The following is a 25249-nucleotide window of genomic DNA, read 5'->3' on the forward strand; positions in this document are numbered from 1 at the left end:
CTGCGAGCCGCGCACAGGGACAGCATGGGGAAGGCGGGAGGAGGAGGAAGGGCCGGCTTTACCCCCGCTGCTGCCCCGCCCTCTCGCCGGCCGCGAGCGCAGCCCCTCGGCCCCGCGCCGCCGACCGGCGCATCCGCTTCCGTCACCGCCCCTTCACGCCCTTCCCACCGGTACCGAGCGACCGGGCGCGCGCACCTCGGCCTTCGCGCCCCGTGTCCGGAGGCGGTAGCGGCGCTGACAGGGACAGGGACGGGAAGGGCGTTCGCCGTCGGGCTGGTCGCATATCGCACGGTAAAAGGGCGATGCCCCGTCTCTGTGCCGGGCACAGCTCTGCGGGGGCGGGGAGGCTGCGCGCCGCCTGCCCGAGGCACCTCGTCTCTGCAGCTCGGGGGGCGATGGGCCGGATCGGGCCCCCTGCGGGCATTCGGTGGGCCCGGAGCGGCGGGAGGGGTCGGCCGGCGCGGCCGCCGTCCCCACCGTGCCAGGGGGGAGGTGGGGGCGGGCGGCGGAGCGCGCCGCTGTTATAGGGTAGACCTGTCCTCCGGGCCTGAGCCAGCGGCCCCGGGCTTGCCGGGGCACCGGGAGGTGGGCGGGGGGACAGGGATGGCGGCCCCCGGTTGTGGCTGCGGGGACGCGCCCCCAGCCAGCGGGACCCTCCGGTGGGGAGGGGTCGGCGGCCGCTTCCTCGGCCCCTCCTTGGGGGGAGTCCGAATGGGGCGGGCAGTAGCTGCCTTTCCCCCGTCCCCGCGGCCCCGGGAGCTCGGCGTGGGTTCGGGCGCGCTTGGCTGTGGAGAGAAAATAACGTAGCGAGGGCTGGCCCCGGTCGGGCCATTCATTTAAAGCTTCTTTTGTGTGTGTGTGTGTGTGGTGTTTTTTTTGTTTTGTTTTGTTGTTTTTTTTTTTAACCTGGTTCCCCCGGCGGCTGGGTGACGTTGTGCCCTTTTACATCTCAGCGGTTTAAGGAAAAATAAGTCAGAAAGTTGGAACTAAAATTTTCCCTAAAGTTACGTAACTCCTGGCTGATGCTGAATGCAAATCGGACTGAGCCAGCACTGTCACTAATCACAAGTGTGCACTCAGGTCACCCTGTTCCAGATTTTTGTCCACAGTGAATATAAACCATTCAGCAGCACAATGTCAGGAGAATATAGGATACCTTTTATTAAAGTGTGTTTCTTTATGCCATTATATTTGTCAATGTGGCTTTTAAATTGATTTTGACTTCAGCATGTGCTCCTACTTCCAAGTGCATATGTCTTAGAAATAAAATCCAAACTATAAAAAAAAATTTAAAAAGAAAAATAAGTTGCTAAGTTATTTTAGCTTTGCTGATCTCTCCCTGAGGAATGAATCTGGGGAAATCTGTGCTCTTTTGCTGATAGTTAAGACTAGATGATTGTAGGAGCTCTCCCAAATCCATACAATTTAACCAATTGTTTCAAAGCATCACGTTATTGAGCTTTCTGAGGAAGGATAAGGTTTTGCATATTGTGTGTACTTCTTACTGAGATCAGTGGCAGGTTGGAATACTCTAAGAATTCATTTTTCTGAAATAAGACATCCTGTTGTTTTTAAGACATAGGAGAAACTCATCAATTTCAAAATGTCATCAGTCAAACGCTTGGTTTATGCAGTCATCCATTTCTTGAGAGAGCAGAGTCAGATGGATACGTTCACTCCAGATGAACAAGAAAGTCTGGAAGGTAAGTGAGCAAGGTGCTAATATATGTATGTATAATACCTACCCATGTGTTAAATTGCTTGATGTATATTATAGAAAGTAACTAGAGTGACGTAACTGAAACTACCACCAAATATTATCTGTGAATACGATCTTAATATTTCTGAAATTATTAATTTTAAAACATCTCTCATTTAAAAAATGTCCTAAAGTTACAAAATGTGTACTACTTTAATTTGGAGCAACAGATACTTTGAATCACATCAAATTAAGCACTGCCATAATACAGACTATGGTAATGATTTGTGTCCCACAACTTTTTGCCTGCCGATTCTTTTTGTCTTTGCTTTTATGTTTGGCTTCTTTGTGCATTTTGTGTCTGCTAGTAGCTGTGCTGGCCATGGAGGAAGTAAAACAATTACCATATATTGGTTTTGGTATATGGGAAGAACTCCTGTTTCATACTTGGAAGAATTTGGTATAATTTATGAGGAAAGGCTGAGAGATCATAAGAATATGGAAAATAAAATAAATGATTTGTGTTTTTTGTTGTTTTGGTTTTTTTAACATGAATAGCTATTCCAAAGAGCGCACGGTAGTGAATATTGCCAGTATGGTTATAGTTTCTATTAGACATTCAAGTCCATCTGTCTGTAGACATCGCTACAGAAAGATGGACTTCTGTGTGTGTTCCTCTGTTGACAGACAACCATTAAGTCTTTGTAACTTCATAGTATCTGTCTTTCTCCTTCATTCTGCTCTTACTCCTTTTCCTTAACTCCTGGAGACTTCATGGCAGGTGGTATCACAATGTGGAATTAAGCAAGAGAAGAACAAAAAGTTCCATTCTGCAGTGAGCTTTTCATAGCATCTGTTTAAAATACCTTTGCACTGTTTCAAGCAGACTTTGGTTGTATGACTCAACCAGAGGAGGAATTTGGAGGTAAGAGGAGGATGTCTAGGACCAGCAGTGCAATAAACAACATCCAGGCAGCTGATCACTGGGTTACCTGAAATCTGAGGTGTGGAGAGCAGACTTTCCTGAGGTGCAAAGCAAGTCCTGCCTCTCAGAGGCATAAACTTAAAAAGATAAACCTGGAGCATGCTTCCTTCCAGTGTCTATTGGTTTTACAAGTATAGTTGTTCAGTAATGTAAGCAAGAAAAAGACATTTGTACCGTGATATTCAAAGAATATCAAAAGAATAGAAGCCAAAAGACATGGTTTTACATCACAATCTGGAGCATTTTGTACATTTAAAAGATAGTAGTCATCTGTGAATTTAACCTGTATCAGGTTATGATGATGTTCATCTCATGAAAGAAAGCAATGTTTTTGGAAATTGTATAATGAGAGATGAAGAGTAGCCCTTTTGCTTTTGTAGTAAAACTGATACACACTGGGTTATGACTGAAAATTTAACTGATAGCACGTCTCAGAGCAGCTGTAGACAATGTCTTTATGAAAGAATCAAAGATTTTCTGATTCTGTTTTCTGAACAAAAATTATAATAAAACCTCAGTTGTGCTTAAATGCTGATGTAAAATTTACCATTTTAATACAGATATGAAATCCTAATTTTAGAGCTGTTCCCTGCCAAAAGCATGGTACCATATGCTGTGTGTTAGAGGATAGGAGGCATACACTTTGAATAATTGACTCATTTTAGTTATGCAAAATATTTTTGGTGCATGTGGAGTAGCAATAGCCCAAGTCCAGTCCATTGAAGTGTTTAATATTAGGTGGAGACATAAGGGATGAAAAAATTTGACTGATGGTTTTCATCGGTACCTTATGTACCTTCTTAATGTCTATGAAAACATAAAACACTCTATGATTAAGTGTCTGTGTCAAGAAGTAATGTAAACAGTTCCCATTCCCCACAAAACAACAGAGAGAGCTAGAACATTACAAGTAGAATCGAGACTTCATCAAAATAGAAGGCTAGTATGCATTCAGACTCCACTTACATTGATAACACGCATTCTGCATGTTTGAATTGTATAGTGATGTCAACGATAGTGTAGTGCAGTTATCGATCTTGTCACAACTTAATACATCTTCTGATTTGTTGTTGGCTTGCGTGTTAACCAGTGATTATTGTTTTAACCTATGGATTCATCCCATAAGAGCTCCTTATTTTCTTACACCTGTAGTAGTTTATAAGGATTATAAATTCCATTTTCAGTTAAAGGAGAAATGCAGGAGTTCACTGTGATAATTGATTATTTCATGGAAATGCTTACTAGCAATAATGCTATACTCAGGACTATTTTGTTTAAGCATAATTTGTACTGCTGCACTTTGCAAAAATCTCCTGTATGATAGAGAGTTGGTGTCACAGACTGAAAGCCTTGAGAAAGTAAAGGAGGGGGTTGTATTTTAAATTTATGCAAAACTACAAATGAGGTGAGGCATTCAGGAAAGGGAATGCCTTTAGGTGAATATAAGTTTGAGGGGAAAACTGGTAAGTATACTATGACAAGCGGCTTCCTATTAAGTCATATAAGGGAAAACGAGATACGTAATTTCAATGGTTTTATGATAGGTCTGGTAATAAGTACTTTTAATATATAATTCAGAATTCAGCATAATCACTGCTTACTTTACCAGAATTAAGTTTTTCTACATAGCAGGAGAGCTTAATCCAAATCCTTCAGCACACTTACTGTGTAATTTAAAACCCGGCTAATTGATACATTTTTGGCATTTATAGGTTATAGGAGCAAATTGTATGCCTATTTAACAATGTATTCAGTTGTTACATGTTATGAATGTTAATTTTGTATCATACTTGGCTTTTTCTGAATAATTTCTATTCTATGTTATCAGAATTAAAAAAAAATACGTCTTCCACGTTTTACTATTTATTTTACAAGTCTACTTTTTTCCTTTTTCTCTCAGCCGCAACATAGAAACTAGGCTCTTCAAATGGCTCTTAACTGTTGTTAACTTTCAGTAATTTTACTTTTCTAATTTTGGGTCAGTGTTCAGGTTCATTATAATGCAAATAGGAATTCAAATTATATTTATTATATTAACATTGCCCTGAAATTCAATTTAAATTCTAAGATTCAGTTTTTACTGATACTTAATTTGAATTTGGCTATTCCTGGTTATCTATAGTTGGAGTTAAAAAAGTAATTTTTCTGTTCAAGCTAGGCTTTACAAAGGCTCTTCTTTGTTCCTCCTCAGTTTTCAGTCTAAAACATTTAGATGATACACCTTAATAAAAAACATTCTACTAGATTCTCAAGGTGATAGGGAAAATAATGATATAATTCAAGATACTTTAATTAACAGAATACATATATATATACAGAACTGTATATAGTAATTGCCATTGATCTTCTTTTGCCTAAAAATAGGTGAGCACATTTAGACCTTCATTTAGGTGTGGCTCTACTGTTTTTTAGTATTGGTTATTGTGAGTGTATTTGCATTATTGCAGGTTTGGGAGGGCCATTTAATCCTTACACAACAGAACACATGAAAGGATACTGCAGTTATATTTTTTTAATAGGATAAAGACTTGTGATTAATGAAGCATTTTATTAATAAATAGTGTCTTCAAATGAATATATCTTGTTCCAAAAAAAGATAAGCGTAGTAAGTATGTTCCATTTATTCTTTACAGTAAAGATGAGCCATTTTCTTCCAACTATTATGCTACACAAATATATGGCAGTTGTGGTGTTTTGAGGCAGTGTGTGTGACACGTGCATAGTTGTATTATGGATCGTGGTGATTTTATTAAATCCTTATGTTTAAAAAAAAAGACATTAAATGATTGAAAAAATTGAAATAAAAGTTTTAAATGAGTTTACAAATAATGGCCAAACTATGTATGGATTCTGTATAGCTTATACTATTTTCAGCAAATTCAGTTCTATGGAGAGCAGGTAGTCTCTTTATTTTATGATATGTTCCAAAGAGCTGCTTTTACTAGCTGAATAAGGAAGTAAATCACAGCTTTATAAATAAATAAGTGAAATTATACTTCTGTTGAGAAACTGGTGATTTGTATTTATTTTTTTTTCTTGTAAGTTGCGATTCAGTGTTTGGAGACTGTGTTTAAGATTAGCCTGGAAGATACTCATCTTGCGCCTCCACAACATTTGATAGAAATGTTCGCAAATTCTTTTCACAAGGTAAGAATTTCATTTAGGTTCTAGAGTTACTCTGCCAATATGTGCTAAGATTTAATATCATATACACAACCTTAAAGTGCTGTATAGGTCAAAATGATGTAGAAATTTAAGGAAATTTTCACATGAAAAAAGTGAAATTTACATAAAAGCTAGCAGCATGAGAGTATTTTGGGGCAGTGGGAGGAATTAATTTCAGCTCGACAAGGACAATTACGTATAGAAAATTACTAAACATTGGATGTCTCATTCTCACTTGAAGGATTTTATCCTTTAGTTAAGCATTTTGCAATTCCCAGAGATAAACGTCTGCGAAGTGCTTGAGGTCATTCGTAGTTTGCTGATTTTTCTCACTCCCTTATGTTCAGTTTTTACATCATCTTCATGAAGACTAACCTTAAAATGGGAACTTCAAAAATGTTTACTAATTATATGCGTTACCAGGGATCCTCAGTACAGGAAGCACAGGAACCACCGAGATGGCAAATAGGAGAGTCAGAAGTAAGAAAACCAAGACTATAGAAACATACCAGCTCTCTTCCCTCTCTTCCCCTTGGTTTTCTTAAAATGTGTGGTGATCCATAAGGTTTTTTTTAGTAAGCAAGCTATGTTTCTCTTCTAAGGATGTTTTAATGATGTTTAGTTCTTTCATAGTTCCTCTGCACTATAGAAAATCTGGTTGCTTGTTGATACAACGCTGCCCAGGATGAAAGAAGTTTTTAATAAAATCAGGGCTTGTATTTTAATGAAAAAAATCTGATCTGTTTACATACAGAATGACATGCTGCCTCTCTCAGACTCTTTACCAGAGGATGTTGAAAAGGCTGACCAACTGAAGGATGAAGGTTTGTAATAAATATAGGAATAAACATCGTGTGTTTTTATTAAGATTTTTGGGTTATCATGGATAGTGATAGCATAGCAGCTGGGCAATACACACCCCGCACAAGAACTTAAGCTTATATTCTCTGGTCATTGTTATGTTGTAAGAGGGCTAAGTGATTTGCTCCATCTGGGGTTTAAGAAAATACAGTCTATAAACTCCCTTGCTCAGGAGGTTGCCTAAAAACTAAAGGATAACAAGTCCTTGGGGAACGTTTCTGAGTAGTAGAAGCTTTAAAGAACGAAGAGTCATTGTTTAGTATATTAGAGATTTCTCTGTGCATGGAATTGCTATACAAGATTCTACTTTATATTGAAAAGGTTATGTGATGTCAAGGTTATGTGCTAGCTGAATTTTGAAACACTGGTAAAAGGCTGACCCAGCTGAAGCCAATGGAAAAACTATTGTGAATTTACATATGTGAATTAGTATTTCACATATGTGAAATAATTTTTGTGCTCTATAAAAATTGCAGAAAAGCCAGTTTTTTATTTTCCCTTTGATATATGTTATTGCTGTTATGTGAGGAAAAGCAGTGGTACCATAGAAGTCTTCCCTAATGCTACCGAAGAAGGAATCCATTTTATTTGCCCCCTAAAAAGAAGAGGGAGGAAAAAGAAAGGCATGTAGCACTGATAAGTGATACGAATCGTTATCAGGTGGATCGTTGCTTTATAAATCACATTTTTTATAACCTGTTGGATTTTCAGATACTTGATTTTTGTAAAAAAAATACGTAAGTTTCTAATTGCAAGGTAGATGTAAGCCTCTCAAAAATTTCAGGATAATGACAGGAGAATGTGTTCCATGTCTGTTTTATCTTAAAACTGGTCATCTGTAGTCATAATTGCAGTCCATTACTGGCTGTGAAAGAAGATTTCCTCATTGTTGAAGTTGCTCATCAGCTCATTAATTCTAAAGATAAGAGCTCAAACAACGTTAGATCACAAGTGAAAATTAGTTCTTAAGTTGCAACATGCCTTCTGTTCATCCTGGCTTTTCATTTTGCTGTCTATTACTGCCAGGAAAGAAGAGTTCCAGTAACACTCAGTATGGTTGTTGGACTGTAGCTCTTTTGAGGTGTGGATGTTACAGCAATGCCTGTTTTAAATCTTTATCTTCTGTATTGTCGTTTCTCAGCCCACAGGGGTTTGTGAAGCAGACTGAGGAAATTAATTTGTGCTACGTGTTAGTTTTTGTGTGGTGTTACTAAAGCAATTCCATGTCTCTATACTGAAAAATTGAAAGGGTCTAAACTTCAATGAAGGGCCATTTAAAATGTCAGCTAGGTGGGGCATTAATAAGCAGTTTGGAACTTCTTGAAATGCCTCTGGCTAATTTCCTGTAATAAAATTAAAACTTCCTGTCCTGTTTTCTAATACTGCTCTGCCATATTAATCCTCATCATTTTCACACAAGTATTATCTATCACCACTATCATGCTTTTCAGTTATGAGTACTTTTCTGCGCTGAGTTAGGTATATAAATTGGGTAACTTGGGGAAGTCCATTTGGCCTATATCTTCTATAATACTGTAATTCTATAACTCTGTCATTTCCTCATTTCTGTCTGTATGTTCTTACCAAAGGAATAACTTCCCTCAGCTGTGTGGCCTCCAGCCTGCTCCTCCTCTGCTCTCAAACCAGCCCTAGTACCTGCAGAAGTTGGCTAACAAATGGCAAAACAAAATCAGATAGCTCAGTTTTCTTTCCTGGTTGTTATAAAACCAGGAAGTAATATACCCTCCAAACTAGTAGATACTTGAATTTACTTGCCTACCTTTATATATCACTTGACACTTTGGCATAATGTCAGCTATGTAAGAGCACAGATTACGTGCAGGTTCGTATAGTGTAACAGTGGCTTGATCCTAAGAAGATCTGGGTATTACCACAGTATAAATTGTAACAATAGGTAGTATTTTCATTGTAGAGGACACACATTCAAAAGTATAGCCATCTCTGGGGGATTTTTGTCTGGCATTAAAATAAAATATTACAGTTGCTTTTCCTTTTGTCCTGAATTGCTTAATCTCAGCAGAAATTAAGGTCATTTTTAGTTCAGAGCAGTAACAGAAATTCCAACTTTGATAATCATTGATGGCAGTTTTGTTTCAGAGAAATGTTAATTGCTGCAGTCTCATTGAGTGCAGCTAGCTTGCAAGTCTTTTATCTGACAGTACGATTTAGTGTACAGAGCTTTACCTTAGATCAAAAGAAAGATGTCTAGATGGCTGGCCTGTAGAAATGAGAGACATGGTTACATTCTGTGTATATTTTGAAGGTGTATGTGCAATTACAGTTTCAGTTTGCCTTCTCATTGGCAGGGTTTGCTGACTATAATTGCAGTGTAGTATATTGCTATTGGGAAGAGGTGATTTTGTACTACCTTGGTGATATTTAGTTACTTAAGTCTGGTTTTGTTTATTAAGCTCTCCATGTTCACAAATAAATGCAAGTACAAGCACCTGGGACTGCTTACTCCACAGTCTTTTGCTTTCTAGCAGAGCCAAAATGTTGCACTGACTGAACTTTTCCAGCCTTTGCTTATGCAGCCTTTGCTTACCTACATTTGCAGTAACTTGTTAACCTATCCGTTCTCTTATTTTGTGAGAGGGTTGAAATATTTTGCCAAAATACAAGGAAGTCAGTGGAAGTCTATAATTTTCCTGACAATTTCTTGACATTGCTGAGAAGCCAAGGCTTCTGTAGGATCTAGCAGGCCAAAGATCCATAGTCTCAGGACCAGGGACAACCTTAAGCTGGGCACTCTGAACTAGTGCTTTTTCTGTACTGCTCTGTCATGAGGAAAGGAAGAAACTAACAGGACTGCCCTGTGTTGGGGAGTAAAGGATGTTTAAGATATCTTTTGTTTTGAAAAACCTTACTCCAGAATTTTCATTCCATAGAAAAGTTATATTTTTCTAGTTTTTTCTCTGGACTTAGAAAATACGAAATATGAAACCTAATTACAGAGTAGAAGTTCTGAGCTTTGTTGCTGAGAAATTCTACCTCTGAATCACTTTAGGTTGCCAGTGCTATACATACTTTTCATTATCTTAATCAATGAATTATATACGTGGCATCACAGAACTGGGGCTCAAGTGCTTAGTTTTGCTTTTTGCTTTTCAATGTTACATAAATAGTTACAAGCAAGTTGTTAGAATGTAAGAAAATAAGACCAAAAAGGGATCAACATATAGTTTATTGGATTATGAGGCTTGCAAAGATAGTTAAGACTGATGAATCCATATTAGAGTGGAACTGCAATTCTGCACTTCTCAACAAAGTAATCTTTGCTTAACAGCAGAAACTAGCTGGAAAGTGTGAAATAGCAAGTGGAGACTGGGAAGGTTTATGTTGTGGTCTACAATATACAGTGTACATAATAAGCTTTAGAGACATAGTAGATATTTTTATTTGCATTATCCCATGCCAGTTCTATCTAAATTACTGTATCTCAAAAAAAAGTGCAGAGCACTGAACAGGCTGCCCGGAGAGGTTCTGGAGTCTCCTTCTCTGGAGATATTCAAAACTCACCTGGATGCATTCCTGTCCAACCTCCTGTAGGTGAACCTGCTTTGGCAGGGGGGTTGGAATAGATGGTCTCCAAAGGTCCCATCCAAACCCTATCCTTCTGCGATTTTGTGATAACTACCCTATACAGGTGCTATAATGTGTCGGCTCTATTTCTTTCATACATAGCACTGTATCTTTTAACTACTTAAGAGCTTTTTATAATTTATTTCAGGTAATAATCATATGAAAGAAGAAAACTATGGTGCTGCAGTGGATTGTTATACTAGGGCTATAAAACTGGATCCAAACAATGCAGTCTATTACTGCAACAGGTAAAAACAAAAGAATACATGCTTTTCATTCCCAAACTTCATTAACATTATTTTAAAGATAAATTGTGAAATAGATCAAAAGAACATGAGGCTAGAAAACCCCGCTATTCCGAAATTTATCAAGTTAAATTTGTGAAAGATCTAAAGTGAAATTAAGATCATTCAGCATATCTCTATCAGTTAAAGGTATAATATAGGCTTTAAAATTACTTGTAGCACTTGAGATCAGATTTTTGTGAGATAGGTTGTCTATATTAAACCATAAAGTAGGCTGTGATTACCAGTCTGTTGAGAGTAGTAATAACCTCTTTTTCTGGTGCTCTGGTGACTCAGCTGCCATCTCTTTATCTCTCCTAGTATTGACTTTCCCTGGAAAAAATACCATCAATGTGGGAATACCATCTCGGAGATTTCAAGCATTGCATAAATACATGGCATTTTTGTGCATGAGCTATTGAAATATAACAAGGTGGCTGTTGTAGTTTCATTGTATAATCTGTTCTTCACTGTAGTGAAGACATAGTGGCATGGGAGCAGATGAAGTCTGAAAGTACATGTTAGCCCAATAGCAGAAGTATCCTCCTTTGGTATACTGCCCTGAAGACCAGCATGAGAGCAGAGGCAGAATAGTCTATGAGCCCTACTGGAACTAGCCTGGCTCTAAAGCCACTCTGCTTACACTCTTCAGTGCCTCCATTACCACAAGGACATATTAACTTAAGTGCTCTCAATCTGTCCTTGTGGCACCGTACCCAGTGGATTTTTCTGTTTTTGGAGCTGTGCTTTCATTATTCCAAAGTTTACTTGGTCATAAATACAAGTGAAAAATTCAGTGTTCTATGGCAAGCATAAAGAGAAAGGTAATGCACAGCTTACTAATATTTTCCGTCTTTAAGATGGCAGTTCAAAGTGTAAATCATCTGTTTTCCTTGAGAAAATGGATCACATAAGTAATTTTAGGTATAAAATGAAAATACAAGACCAGATTCAAAAGCCTCCCAAAATCACTAGAAAGTTTCCTCAGTGGAATGGTCTTAAGCATCAAATTGTAATTGGAAAAGTAGAAATACTTCACTCTGTGTGTTACATCATCATGTATCACATTTGTAAGGACCAAAATGAATCTTGATGCCAGTAAGCAAAGTATTGTATGAAGTTACCTAAGACAGGCAGTTGCTTGGAATTTTGTGAATAAATTTTTTTTAATAAATATAGGCCTTTCTTAAGCTTGAGAGCAATGGAGACGTATTGCCTCCAACAGCTTTGCTTTTTACTCACAGCTGTGAGAAAAAGAGAGAGATGAGACACCCTCAAAGTTTTAACTGGCCATATAAATTTTTTGTAAACATTGAAAAAATATTTTCTGTTCAAACACATGAGAGACTAAGCATTGTCCCCGGCTTTTATCCATACATCTTCACTGGCATCTGTGGAGCTGGACAACTGTTAAGCAGCCTAAATATTTAAAATATATAAGTAGTCCCATTCAGGAGAGATTTTAATCAAAGTCAGAAAAAATATGCAATTTGGAGGTTATCACAGGAGAAAGGATTGAATATAGTGCTGATGGTAGCATCTAGCATTCCTAATAAAAAGAATGCTTTATGCAATGGAAATATTGCCATTTCTACTATAGTTTTTTAATCAAGGAAGAACAAAATAGTTTTGAGACCTTTCAAACTGGGGAAGTTCTGATTATTAATCTGTTCCAACGTCCTTTTTAATTTGGGCAAGTCTTTAATCTTATTGTATAAATGTCCACAACATTTATATTTTTCTGGTGTAGAGATGCAATTGTAATTTAGTACTTCGGAGATTATTGAAAAATGTTATCCCAATTTACCTGCAAGCATGAGTTGCCTGCTAAAAGACTGAGCAGGGAAAAATCACAGCATTCCTTTAAACAGCAGTAAAACTATATTTCTTGCTGGAAAATGCCAATCGTATAAAATACTTCTGCTTAATCACTGATTTTATGTAAACTACTAGTTGAGAGTTTCACTTCTTGTAACAGATTTTATGATGTATTTTGTGTATAGTCATATGGTGGATCTAAAACTGTTCCTTAGAATTATCCTTTGCGTCCTCAAAGGTGAGTGCGTGTTCTCCAAAGCCCTAGTGTAGCATTGCACTTAAGCACATACTTAATTCAGAATGTTTTCTTGTCCTACTTAATTGAGGAAAGCTGAGGCATTGACTAAATAGTGAATGAAAAGTCAGTGAGGTTAAACAAGTCTAAAGTTAGTCATGGACATGTAAATATTTAAGCTTGGGTTTTATTCTCCTATTATTTCTTTTTTTTTGACAAAACTCTCTCCCTTCCCTCCTGTCTTCCTCTTAGGGCTGCTGCACAAAGTAAGCTCAATAACTACAGTGAAGCAATAAAGGATTGTGAGAGAGCCATAGCAATAGATCCAAAGTACAGCAAAGCGTATGGGAGAATGGGGTAAGCTCATATGAATCTGAGTGAACACTGAAGACCCAAGTGTAAATCACCATAGGTTTTCTGAAATAAGTGGAGCTAGATTGTTTCACTTAGTTGACGTTCTTGTTCTGAAAGTGTAGCAATTTTCTGAAGATGACCCTACCAGGCCGTCAGCTTTAGGTTTTATATATGCAGTTGATTTCAGCATTTTCATATCGGATTTTATCAGTGTGCAGGTTTTTTTCTTTCACTTTATCAACTTTGCAAATTTAGTTTAAAAAGCCATGATGTGTTTTTTCTACCTTCTGCCTAGTTATGAGTAATCAAAATTCTGCAGCTAGAGCGGTGAATCTGTTAATGATGTTGTTAGAGAACAGATCCTAAAAGCATGGGGGCTTTGCACTAGCAGGAATAGAAGCTTAATTTTTCAGTTCGATAGCTCTTTGGAAGCAGATATTTTAGCAAGACTAAGCTAGTCCCTTTGGTAGTTTTTTTTTCAGTCAGGTCTGAGAGATTAACAGTATAGCCTCTTTAGGCAGTGGGTCTGACTAAGTGCTATCTGAAAAAAATGTCAGGAATGTTCTGAATGGGGTATCCACTTGAGTGAATGGCCATTCTTCCAAGATGTGTAGCTTTGCATTTTCAATAACCAAATGTATTGTGGGTATGGGCTGAATGTTGCGTAAGGCTCTTGAGGTTATATCTATACTAGTAAATTAAAAAATGCTTGGGATTGTTTGTTGGGTCAGCTGGCACAAAATGGCCCGTGTCTGTTATTACTGCCTATTGCTAAATTGCATTGGCCTGTATTAAGTCCTGAACCGTGCCCCAGAATTGTCTGAGATAATGCTTGTTGGCCTGGGACAACACCATGCCAGAGTGCATTTATTTAAGATCAAAGATGATGGAATTCTATCACTTGAAAACTTTCCACTATACAGTTTATTTTATTAATACAAATGTAGCCTGGCTGGCTTTTGAGATGATTAATTAACTTTGAAAGTTTAGGGATTGTTGAATTGGTTTTGTCCTATTTAACTCTCTTTAGATTGTTTCTTCATATAGCACAACCTGACATCTCCTGATTTCAGTGAGACAGAGGGAAGGTACAGGCTGATTTAATTGTGAATTGGAGGTTATTTTAGAGTTTTGGATGTAAGACCAGTGTGCCTTTTGACACACAAAGTAAGTGGGATCATTCTGGGGCAATCAAGCTACTCTTTTTTTTGATTGTCTGGTTGTTTTGATAGAAGATATACTTTAGGCTACAAGCCATTGCCTAACTCAGCAGATGGATATAATAATACACTTGCATGGGCTGAATGAGGAACCAGTGCTTGTTTAGTAATAACTGAAAAAAACAAGTGCAGAAAACACCTTTTCGACAAAAAGTCCTTATGAGAAAGCTGTGTTTTCTGACTGCATTATGCAGGCATATCAGTTTTTCTCAGGATTTGAAAGAAAACTCTTTATATGTCACAGAAAGATGCAGGAGTGCCATAGAAATATGTGGAGACGGGAGCCATGGAGATAGGTAAAGTGATACTTCCAGGATGACCCTGAGAGAGCACTTGGCTGGGTAGGAATTGTGAGCAAAGAAGCTGTCGCCCACTGTTCTGACTTGTACTGAATTTTACATGCTTTCTCTGTAGAAAAAAAAAAAAAAAAACAAACATAGTTGCATCACAGAAATACCAGATTGCCAAAATAGCTTCTGTCCAGACAAGAAATGCAAGTTAATGGGCCAAAAGGGACAATGTTTTCTATGGGAGTAACTGTGTTAAGAGAGAAGATATTAATATTGCGTGGGTTCCTCCAGGAGCATTACTGGAAACTCCTGTAGTTACTGAGCTCATCATCACTGAAGAGTAATGGCTGTGACTGATATATCTTAACACGCTGAGCTCTCTTGCCTGCGATAGAAGGCTGAGGTCTGTCAGTGGGCATTAGCACAGGCTTATCAACCCAGTCTGTGTAGCTCAGCACGTGCCAAAGGGGGACTGGAGTACTAAATAGCTGAATGTGCATTACACAGATCTTTCACAAAATGTGGAAAAGATCAGTTTAGTTTTGTGGTCAGTATAAACTGAAAATACAGTAGGAGATAGAATTGAAACTGCAGCCAGACAGACTTCTGGAATAGCTCAAAGAAAGATGATGTTTCAAATGTAGCAGTTAATCAAATTTGGAAACAAATACTGTTTCAAAGGTAGTAGATATGTCCTGTGCTCTCCCGAGCTGCTGGGAAAGAATCTTTTTTTTTTAAAACATTAAGCAGACTTCCCTGATACAAGGGTTTCTTACAGCATATTACATATGTTACTACTATCCTATATAACCCATTTGTCAAACTGTTGAAGTAGATCTGAAAGGAGAACCTTACGCTGATCCTAAGAGAAAAATCTATTATGCTAAAACTTGTGGTTCCAGTATATGGAACAGACAATGCAAGATGAGTTCTTGAGGGATTATCTCTTGCAAAAAGAAGTGCTTACACTAAGCAATAGTAGCACAATAGCAAAACTAAAAACTTGCTTTAACTTAGTGTGCAAGCTAAAAATTAGTTGTGAGATACTGTTCTACTTACTTAGAACAGAAAATGTATCATTATCTTTTGACGGTCATTTATATTCTACCCAGAATTTCTTTATTTCACATTAGGTTGGCTCTGACCTCAGTGAATAAATACGAAGAGGCAGTTACCAGTTACCAAAAAGCACTGGATCTTGATCCAGAGAATGACTCTTACAAGTCAAACTTGAAAATAGCAGAACAGAAACTAAGAGACATGTCCAGTCCTGTAAGTTAGCTCTGTATCTATTTATTTACAGTAGCTTTAAATGGGATTTTGTAGGTAAACTTCTCTTCAATTGCAATTTGTTTGTAGACCGGAACTGGACTGAGTTTTGACATGGCAAGCTTGATAAACAATCCTGCCTTCATTAGTATGGTGAGTATATTTCAAGCTCTACATTATACTGTATTTTATAGATAGTATTGGTAGTAAAACACTTGTCAACAGCATGGTGAACATTTATTTTTCTATTCTCTACATAGCAGTTAACAAAGAAATCATCTGTTAAATGAATAGCAGTTGATTCAGTTGCAGTCTGCTCAAGACTAAAGTAACTCTGCCTGGGGAGAACTACCCAAGACACCTTTCTGTTCTTACTTTTTCATATTACCCCTGATATCCTTAAGCGTGCAAAACTTCATGAGATGTGCAAACAATTAATACAAATAACATATACTGCATTCCTTTACTTCCAGTACAATGGCAAATTGTGTTTTTGTCCCTCAGTAGTTTTTCTCCATGCATGGCTTTCTTAGCCAAATACTACGCCTTTGGTAGCTTCATTAGGACAGGCCATTTCAACCAGTGCTTGTGTGGAAATGCAGTGCATGCAAGAGAGATCAACACATCTGGTCTGATGCAAAGTCCAAGTAACAGAGATGGCAGGCAAGGAAGAAGTCAGCAAGTGCTGCAATGGCACTGGTAATTAAATAGCACTGGGACGCTGTGTACCACTTCACTGGCAACATAACTTACTCAGACAGTCTGCATCTGTTTAGAGGCAAAGATGTATGCTTCAATATAGAGGTTACTATGAGGAAAAGATTTTTTGCATTATTTCCAGAAGATGCCTGGTCAAGTAGATAGAGTCACAGGGCATTCACCCAGGAACAAATGAATTATTTTCCTGTGAGGTAGTTTTTTGTTCTGTTTTTAAGGAAAAAAATTGACTCACTGTCTGACCTTGAGAAAGTTACTTCTAGCCACCATTTTGGGCCCATAACTTAGATCAGACTTGTTACTGATAGAAGAAATAAATAAATAAATAAATAAAAAATCCTCTATTACCCATAGAATTGACCTGAATTTGGCCTTTTATATCCAACTGTAGGCTAGAAAAAAGTTGATTTACTTTTGAGATGTATATATGGAGATATATTGATCAATAAAATGAATACTGTATATATCTGGGTTTTGTAGTACCTTTAATAAGAGAGTGAATAAGCAGATACTGCATTGTGCCTATTGGTCTTCATTCAGACACTGATTTCTGCAGGAAGTATGTTACTAACTTTAAAATATCACCTGGTTTATTTTATAGCATCTGTCCATATACACCCTTAACTGTAGTAAACACAATATAATTTTTGAGGGGTCTTATGAATGAGAAATTTAAATAACTTCATGGTTACTACAAAGTAAGTAGATATGCAATTACTACAGAAGATATATGTTACTACAAAATCATGCTACCAAGTAAGTCTACGCTCTGGTTTATTCTGCAATATTTTGTGGTTGTAATCTTAACAGTTTATACCCAGTAGTAATAGTAGTTGCAAAACTAATTTATCCAGGCTGAGAATCAACAAAATACAGACCTTTCTCCAAAAAGCCCAGCCTTTGTCCTTGGAAGCCTTAAGTGTTTGGGTTTTTTTCCTTCTTTTTTTTTTTTTTGTTTTCTGATACAGGGATTCTATGTTTAATGTATTCTTGTCGTATTTTTCATGTCTGAATCTGTAACTACTATTTTTTATCTAACATGTAACAAAATTTCTCAGCTTCATATCTTTGAAATACATTCCTGTAATGATTCTTTTTGCTGGAGACCATGCATCTCTGCGCACATAAACTTAGCTTAATTTTGTAATAAAACATAGACTACAGCATGTGGGTGTTTTGGGTTTTTTCCCCACATTTTCCTCAGTGATACCCAAGTAGTAAATGTGTTATAATTTCAGCTATATATTGTCTATTCTAGGCAGCAAGCTTAATGCAGAATCCCCAAGTTCAACAACTGTAAGTATTAAAATTGAGTACTATTAAACCAAATGTATTTAGGAGTTCGAATTAATAAGAGAAAAGGTGAATAATACTGTATTAATGAAATATAATTTTATTTTTGCTTACTGCAAATAAAACTACTGCAGTTTCTTCCCGTTGCAGCTTATTTCCTCCCAGCAATTAAAAAAAGAACTACAGTGTATTGCTTACTGTAAAAGTCCCTGCATACCCCAATGACGACACTATGCTAACTGTTCCAGGATGTCGGGGATGATGTCAAATGCCATTGGTGGCCCTGCTGCCGGTGTTGGTGGCCTGTCGGATTTGTCCAGCCTGATCCATGCGTAAGTAAGAATTGCATAGTTTTAACTGTTACATTTGTAGAAGCATCATTGTGCAACATCTGTTTAAAAGGGATACCGTCAAGGCAATTATACTGTGGCCTGTGCCCATTGTATGCCTGATTATTATTAAAACTGAAAACTTGAAGACTTATTTTCCACTATCTTGTTTGCTTTGTACATTTCCATCAATTGGAATGACTGAACTGCGTGCTCAGTTTCATTTTCTGGTTGTCATACACTGTTTACTTTCTAAATGCCTCTATAAAACTGCTCCTTTAAATCTTTTAAGTACTCCTACACGTGCTTTCAAATTGCGTTGATAAATTTACTACCTGGTATCCCAGACACTAGTTAGAAAAGCTGCAGATCTACTTAGGATGGATTGCAACACGTTCTGCTCTGGCATCCCTGTGTTTAGGGTAGGAAGGCTTCAGGGAACTCAGTATAATGAGGAGTAGCTTTTACAAAAACTGGGACCCAAGTCTTTTTTAATATAATAATGATAATCCATCTAGCACAAAAACATGCTATTTGCTTATATGGCAAGACCTCTAAAAGGGCATACAGGTTTACTTTATTTCAGCATTCTAGCCTGTTTCAAACTATTCTGAAGTTTTGCACCTTCAGGGCAGAAGTAATTTATAATTCACATCACAGACAGGAAGGTGCCCCCACAAAATCAAGGGCTGTTTTCACAAAAAACATGTACTACATCTATGAAAACAGTGGATTTCATTCAACCTGCACTGTCGTTTAAAGGAGTCTTGATAATTTGCTACTTGGGCAAAACGCAGAAGTTACAGAGAAGCCGTGCCAGGCTATTTGTGAAGTAATGTTTTACTTACTTGCTTCTTCTAGTAAACCAGTGTTATGCTTATCTTTTACATGGAATTATTCTGACCTATTAATTTAACTCTTAAGCTACAACTCTTACGGAGATGAATCTGTTGTTACTTCAGTCATACAAGACATAAAGTGTAATTGTATGCTTGCTTTCTACTAATGACGTCTTGCCCACAAGTACAAGTTGGCAGCTGCACACTGTATTTCTGGAAAAAATAATATAAGGTTGCACTTCAGCCACAAGAGTAGATATTTTAAAAAAACTAGAACGGATGCTCTCAAAAAGAAGGGAGCAAATCATGGAGCACATTTGTTGCTAAATTTTAGTTTTACCAAGTAAGGTAATAATCAAGTAGAAGTAATAGCCCTAAAGAATGTAAATGAAGATGTTTGGAGAGACTTTAACTAGATAAAGTCATAATGCTACAAATATCTTCATTAAGACTATACAGTAAGTAATCGTCAGTCTTAATTTGCATATAATGCGACTTTCAGTTGTATTCTGTTTTCTTACAAATGCTGCTTGTCAGATTTTTTTTTTACCTGTTGGGTTTTACTTAAAATTGTTCAACACAGGGGGCAGCAGTTTGCACAACAGATACAGCAGCAGAATCCAGAGCTCATAGAGCAACTGAGAAATCACGTCCGGAGCAGATCTTTCAGTGGCAGTACTGAAGAGCATTCCTGACTTAAAGGAGGCATGTGAACTGGAATGGTATATAACCCCAAAATGCGTACCATAGTTAGTAGCAAAAGCACCATTGTAACTCTTCTGCTTGAATAGAAGACAGAAAATTCTTTGTGTGTGTTTGCAAACAAGAATAAATCTGTTAAACAGATCTATTGCACATAACTTGGAACATATCATTTATGTATAGTTACTCCTCTGAAAATTAATACACTAAATAGGTGGTTTATTAAAATCCCTAAGTACAAGTCATTTTCGGTATGTGCATTAGATTGATCTCCAGGGCTATGGAGTGGGGAGGAGTTTTGTAGTGGGCTGATCTTGCATAACAGTGTAATTCCAAAATCCTAGTATAAAAGGCAGGTTATTCTGATGGTGAAAATCATTATGGCTGTACTGCCTGTCAAATACTGAAAGAATAGGCCCATCTGATGTGCCCTTTTGTGGGCTGACATGAATCTCCAACTTTTGAGTGTTGGAGTGTAGAGTGTACTTAAAAACTAATGCTTGAAGTCTGTTTCTTTAAGCCTATGGAAGGGCTGTCATTAGAAACATGAACTGTTTTTCAACTTCATTGAGCAGGAGGTAGGGAGATGATTGCATATGAAGGAGTACCACAAATTGTAGAGAAAGAGAAGACACTAATCCTGAGTAGGATAATACACAGAAACCAAAATGGAACCTGGCTTCAAAAAGGAAAGAGTATTAACAAGTTTTAGGCTTTTCTACTGCCATGCATACCCTCAAATCATGATGGTAGCCCTGGAGGTCAGCATTATGGCACTATTTTCCTAGGCATGGCAAACTGTATTACATTCCGTGTGTATGCAGTATTTAACATACGCTTAAAATTCTTAACTGTAATAAGCTAAAACTGATCCTGTGACTGTACAAATAATGAGTACTGAAACTTTATTAAAAAATAACTGCCTTAGAAAGAAGGATTCTCTTCCTATTCCTGTGTGGTAAATCACTGACTTAAATAATTAAGGATTTACTTTTAAGTTCCATTACACATATCTATCCTAACTGATGGTTATATGGCCAAGTCAAAGATTTTTATGCTCTATAGTATTTCTCTTCCTACCCTGGCTTTTCTTGCTCAGTTAATCTTACTCTTTCAGAGAGCACTGCTTTTCTGTATTTTTATTACACTAACTTTTTTTATTCTGCTTACTGTTCACACTGCTTGCTGATACAAGGTACATTTGTTTTTACTCCAGGGAGGTTCTTAACACTCACGCTTTCCTCTTTGTATATCAAAACTAAGTTGAGGAGCTTGCTTTGATTCCTAGGAGAAAGTGATCTCTGCTGGCCAGTCAGACTGGAGAAGGTAGGTGAAGGAGTAACAAAGGTGAAGGACTCCCAAATGGAGAAATACACAGGAACTCCTAGACCTCAGACATTAGTCTTGTGGTCAAAAAAGAAGAAAGTCAAAGAAGTCAAAAAAGACTCCCAAATGGAGAAATACACAGGAACTCCTAGACCTCAGACATTAGTCTTGTGGTCACAAGTAGAAGCAAATGCAAAATTTGGGGCTAAGCCATGTACTTGACTCTAAGAAATGCTAGTTGTGCATCTATTGTATGAGTCTTCCTCTACTAAAATGGGGAAAAATACATCTGGATCCAAGGAGAATGGAAAAGAATTGGAGAAAATACCACAACAGGAAATCTATATTACCATCTGTTGAATAAAGAGGTAAAGCTTAATAGAGCAACTTAAACAACTTTAAAACACTTCATACTTCATTCAATAGAGCTTGCCTATATGCAGCATTGAAATACTTCTTAAAATTCTCTATGTTAGTTGCTGTAGCTGCCTTTTTGAGGCTGTAGATGTACTTAAGTTTTACATTAAATAAACATTTCTACGTAACAGCTTCTGACTTAACATCTGATGACGAAGAAAATCCCTAACAGGATCTTTTTTCAGTGGTAGTTCAGATCCTGAATCTGATCCATTGAAGAAAACTGCTACTTAAGTTTAGTTACATTTAATAGGACAGTGTATTATTTGCAAGAAGGATTGATGGAAGCTGTAGGTGGGCTACAACTACTGTACAAACATTGCTTGGAGTAGTATGTTGTGTCATCAGAGAAGCATTGCTCCTAGCATATCTCCTGTTAAACTTCACAATTCCTCTTAGTTCTCTTCTTCACATTTTCAACTGCTCAGTGACTTTTACTAACTTTGATAAGGGGAACCAACAAATCCAGAGTGGACTGGACAGCACTGCAGTACCTCTCGTGCTCAATTTATCCTTACTTTGTGACAGCTATCATCATGCTGTCAGTTACCTTTCTACCATGACACTACTTTAAGACAGAAAGAGTGTCAAGAACCTCTTGAGAGTTCCTTAAGAACTACAAGATACAATAATATTCAAAGACTGCCTGTAGAAGTTGTACTGTCAAGTACAAGCCCTATGGCTTACCCGATGTACAGGACAACTATCCCCATGGTTAAATGGAATGAAGCATTGGTCAGTTATCTGAAAACTGCTCTTGAAATCATCTTTATAGAGTGGTAACTTTCATTTCACATACTACAGTATTGTCTTGTTTAGGTTTTACTCCAGTACAGATAGCATGTAACCAGAGTATTTCTTAAAATGTTGATGGCATTGTCTAACCCTGCCATGCTACAACTGGCACAATACTTTAGTTGTAAACATTCTTTGTTTCTTGTGTATTAACAGAAAGGGCTTTATAGCCTAAATAAAAAACAGTGAAACCCATAACAGGAGCTGTCATTACATGCTTTTCTACTGAAACCAGGAACAGAGGGATCATTTATGCCTAAGTCTATTTTGCCTTGAATAGGCTAGATTGTTTCACAGGGTCATGCAATATGTCTTAATCACAGGGTGAAGAAGGAACCTTCTCCTGTGTAATAATTGCACTTTTTTTTTTTTTTTGCACTAAAATTTTCCATCTTGCTAGATCCAAGTGGTAAACCACACTCCCCATAAATACTGCTTTAGTTTAAAGCCAACTGCAGTTTATCATTCAACTGAGCAAATATGCATTTAACACTTAATTGGTTTTGGATCAGTACTGTTCCATCAGCATGTAAGTGTGATAATTGTTAGAGAAGAAAATGTTTTGCACTCAAATTGTAAACTCCTGTAACATGCTTGCATGGAATTATATTCTTCTAACTATGCCTGATCATAAAGACACTGTTAAGCTTAGGAACTGTTTCAGTTGCACTTTTCGTTTTGTAAAAAGTACAAAGTAAAATCACTCTTGCATACTGAGGAAGAACTAAGTCTGCAGGTTTGGATTTGTACTCTGTTTCAGGGCTACAACAAGTCATACTGGCACGATGCAACTTGTCTACCATTTCTATGTCTCTCCTACCTCTTATTACCATATGGTTACATCTCCTTTAACTTGTGTCAGTTTAACTTGAAAATAGATTATAAATAAAGTTATTTACATTTTATTGTCTGGATAGCTGTGGTTTTACTGTTTTTATTTGTTGATGAATCTAGAGTAAAAGATAAATTGCATTTTTTAAATTACCTGTTTATTTTGGTTAATCTGCATTTTTTTACATGTGCAGGATATAGTTTTAGTATTTTTTCTTCTATGGACTCATTCCCTCACTTTAGTAAGCAGGTCCTAAATTTATCCAGTATTTTAAAACTGAATCCTACACTTAAAGATTTTATACACAGGAAAGCCTTAAGTAAAATATTGTCAAAACTAAGTAAGGTTGCTAACTGCCAATATGGTAGCTGAGAAATACGGCAAGCCACTGAGTAGAATCTTTAAGACTAGTTTAACTAGTGTTAAGCTCAGAAAGCTAGTCAGCATTTTGTGTATTAAATGGCTACCATTGGGTGGCCTTAGATATTTCAGCCAAAAATATTTCCATCTTTTGTCAGAACAAAGCAAGGAAAAAGTACATTTCAGTGCTTAACCAAGTCCCGAATTCCTTCCTGCATATGCTTTGGAGAACTTGATCTAGGGCAGCCATTCAGGGTTTTTCCTCCCTCATTTTCCTAAAACTCTACTTAAATGGAAGACTAATTTGCACTGCCACAGTTTAACAATAAAAAATGCCTGAGTTCTGCTGTTCTAGTTTTCAGTTCCCTACTAATTGGGAAGTAACACGCCTGTTCACAGCATGCCCTGTATTGGCAGGGATGCACAAAACCGGGACAGATTTACTGTTATTACTCCTTTCCAAAGACTGAGCCACAACCAGCACATTCTTTGGCTGATCTCTACTTTCTAGCTGCTGGCACCTCAACAGTGCCAGCCGCACTTTCTCATCTCATGCCTTTATCAGGCTCTAGTTCTAATGGCTATGCATGTACCATGCAAATACGCTGCCAGGCCAGGTACCCCGAAGTATTTCTCACAGGGGTTTGGATTCCAGGAACTTGTCTATAAGAGGCCAGTTCCTTCAAACTGAGGCAGTTTTGTCAGACCCAAAATTTTAAAACTGTTTAAATATTTTTAAAAATAATTAAAATAACAAAAATAAGTACAATGTCATAGATTTCATCTCATTCTCACCCCCACAGCCCCAAGGTAATGTTAATGCAATATGATTTGCTAGAGCTACACTTTTCAAAGGCTTTCTTTTCAGGAAATGAAATGCATATGCATGTTTTTAAACTATTTTAAAACATTACAAAAATGATCAGAGAAATTAAATAAGCACAGTTACATTTACAGGTATAGAGGGATGTAGTTTTGTTTGTACACATTTTGATATGATTCCGCTGCAAAAACATCAAGAAGTTGGTCCAAAAAAAAAGGCCAGCAGAAATGCAGATTTTTTTCTTCAGCTTTGTTTGACTTCTGAAGAAACTACACAGACTTGTGCAATATCATCATACTCGTATGTTCTCTTCAAAAACGTGTCTGTAAGTCTTAAGCCAGAGACACTCTAGAAAGGGAAAATATTTACAAAAGTTGTTATTAGAAAGAATTACTAAGCTTATAAAAGAGCTACTTCATAACAAAATTGTGCTATAAAGACTTACTTGCAATCCCTGCACTGAAGACAGCAATGTAAGTGCAAGATGGAGGGATGAACTTGGGTGCAGCTTTCCAAGTTGCCTTCCTGAAACTCCACACCAGTGGATGGAATTAGTATTGCACATTTCCAAAACCAGATCCATAGTCCTTTCACTGCTAGAGGAAATTGAAAAACAAGAATAAACCTGTGGGCTTTTTTTTAACATTCAAGGACTGCACACATGTAAAAGCTTCATTACTTTATTATTCAGTTTACTATTAATCAAGCATTTATAAATAATTATAAGGCAGTAAGCAAGATTTACTGCGAAGCACAGTAGTTCAGTTGCACATAGCTTTGTCTGACACAAGCGTCCTGCCATGGGTTTAGCAACACAGGATAGTGCAATACTGCTCACGTTTTGGATGGAGCACAAGATTTTCACGAGAAGAATCTGCAGACCAGATACACACTTTATCCCTGGCTTCAACTTCTATTTAGAATTACTTTATTTAAATATCACTCCTGCAACTCTTCTGTAAAGGGCTACCATAGATCCTAGTGTAAACACAAGCCAAAACACAGATAAAGATGTACAAAAGACTACAGTGAC

The 25249-nt window shown here is 37.3% G+C and overlaps 3 protein-coding genes across 7 annotated transcripts in view; 1 reads left to right on the forward strand and 2 right to left on the reverse strand.

Annotated features, from left to right (window-relative positions):
* The window catches only part of NLN (neurolysin), a 36570-nt gene extending 36429 nt beyond the window's left edge, over window positions 1-141 (reverse strand). Inside the window, exon 1 of one of the 2 annotated variants that reach the window (XM_054184785.1) lies at window positions 1-141. In XM_054184785.1, the coding sequence (XP_054040760.1) occupies window positions 1-26 (26 nt within the window). In that variant the 5' untranslated portion in view covers window positions 27-141. The other variant, XM_054184786.1, reaches the window with a different exon arrangement.
* SGTB (small glutamine rich tetratricopeptide repeat co-chaperone beta) lies at window positions 135-23115 on the forward strand. Its single transcript, XM_054184802.1, has 11 exons — window positions 135-291; window positions 1577-1703; window positions 5728-5831; window positions 6604-6673; window positions 10462-10561; window positions 12903-13007; window positions 15648-15786; window positions 15874-15936; window positions 17759-17796; window positions 18042-18125; window positions 19545-23115. The coding sequence occupies exons 2-11, from the start codon at window positions 1604-1606 to the stop codon at window positions 19654-19656; spliced, it is 915 nt and encodes a 304-aa protein (XP_054040777.1). The 5' UTR covers window positions 135-291; window positions 1577-1603; the 3' UTR covers window positions 19657-23115.
* Window positions 22885-25249, reverse strand: part of TRAPPC13 (trafficking protein particle complex subunit 13) — a 24934-nt gene continuing 22569 nt past the window's right edge. For 2 of the 4 annotated variants that reach the window (XM_054184801.1, XM_054184799.1), the window contains 2 exons: window positions 24662-24809; window positions 22885-24564 (listed from right to left, as the gene is read on the reverse strand). In XM_054184801.1, coding sequence (XP_054040776.1) covers window positions 24460-24564; window positions 24662-24809 — 253 coding nt within the window. In that variant the 3' untranslated portion in view covers window positions 22885-24459. Of the gene's footprint in view, window positions 24565-24661; window positions 24813-25249 lie in introns of all 4 variants that reach the window. The other 2 variants (XM_054184800.1, XM_054184798.1) reach the window with 1 other exon arrangement.

Source organism: Rissa tridactyla, chromosome Z (genome assembly GCF_028500815.1).
Source record: "Rissa tridactyla isolate bRisTri1 chromosome Z, bRisTri1.patW.cur.20221130, whole genome shotgun sequence".
NCBI classification, from domain to species: Eukaryota; Metazoa; Chordata; class Aves; order Charadriiformes; family Laridae; genus Rissa; species Rissa tridactyla.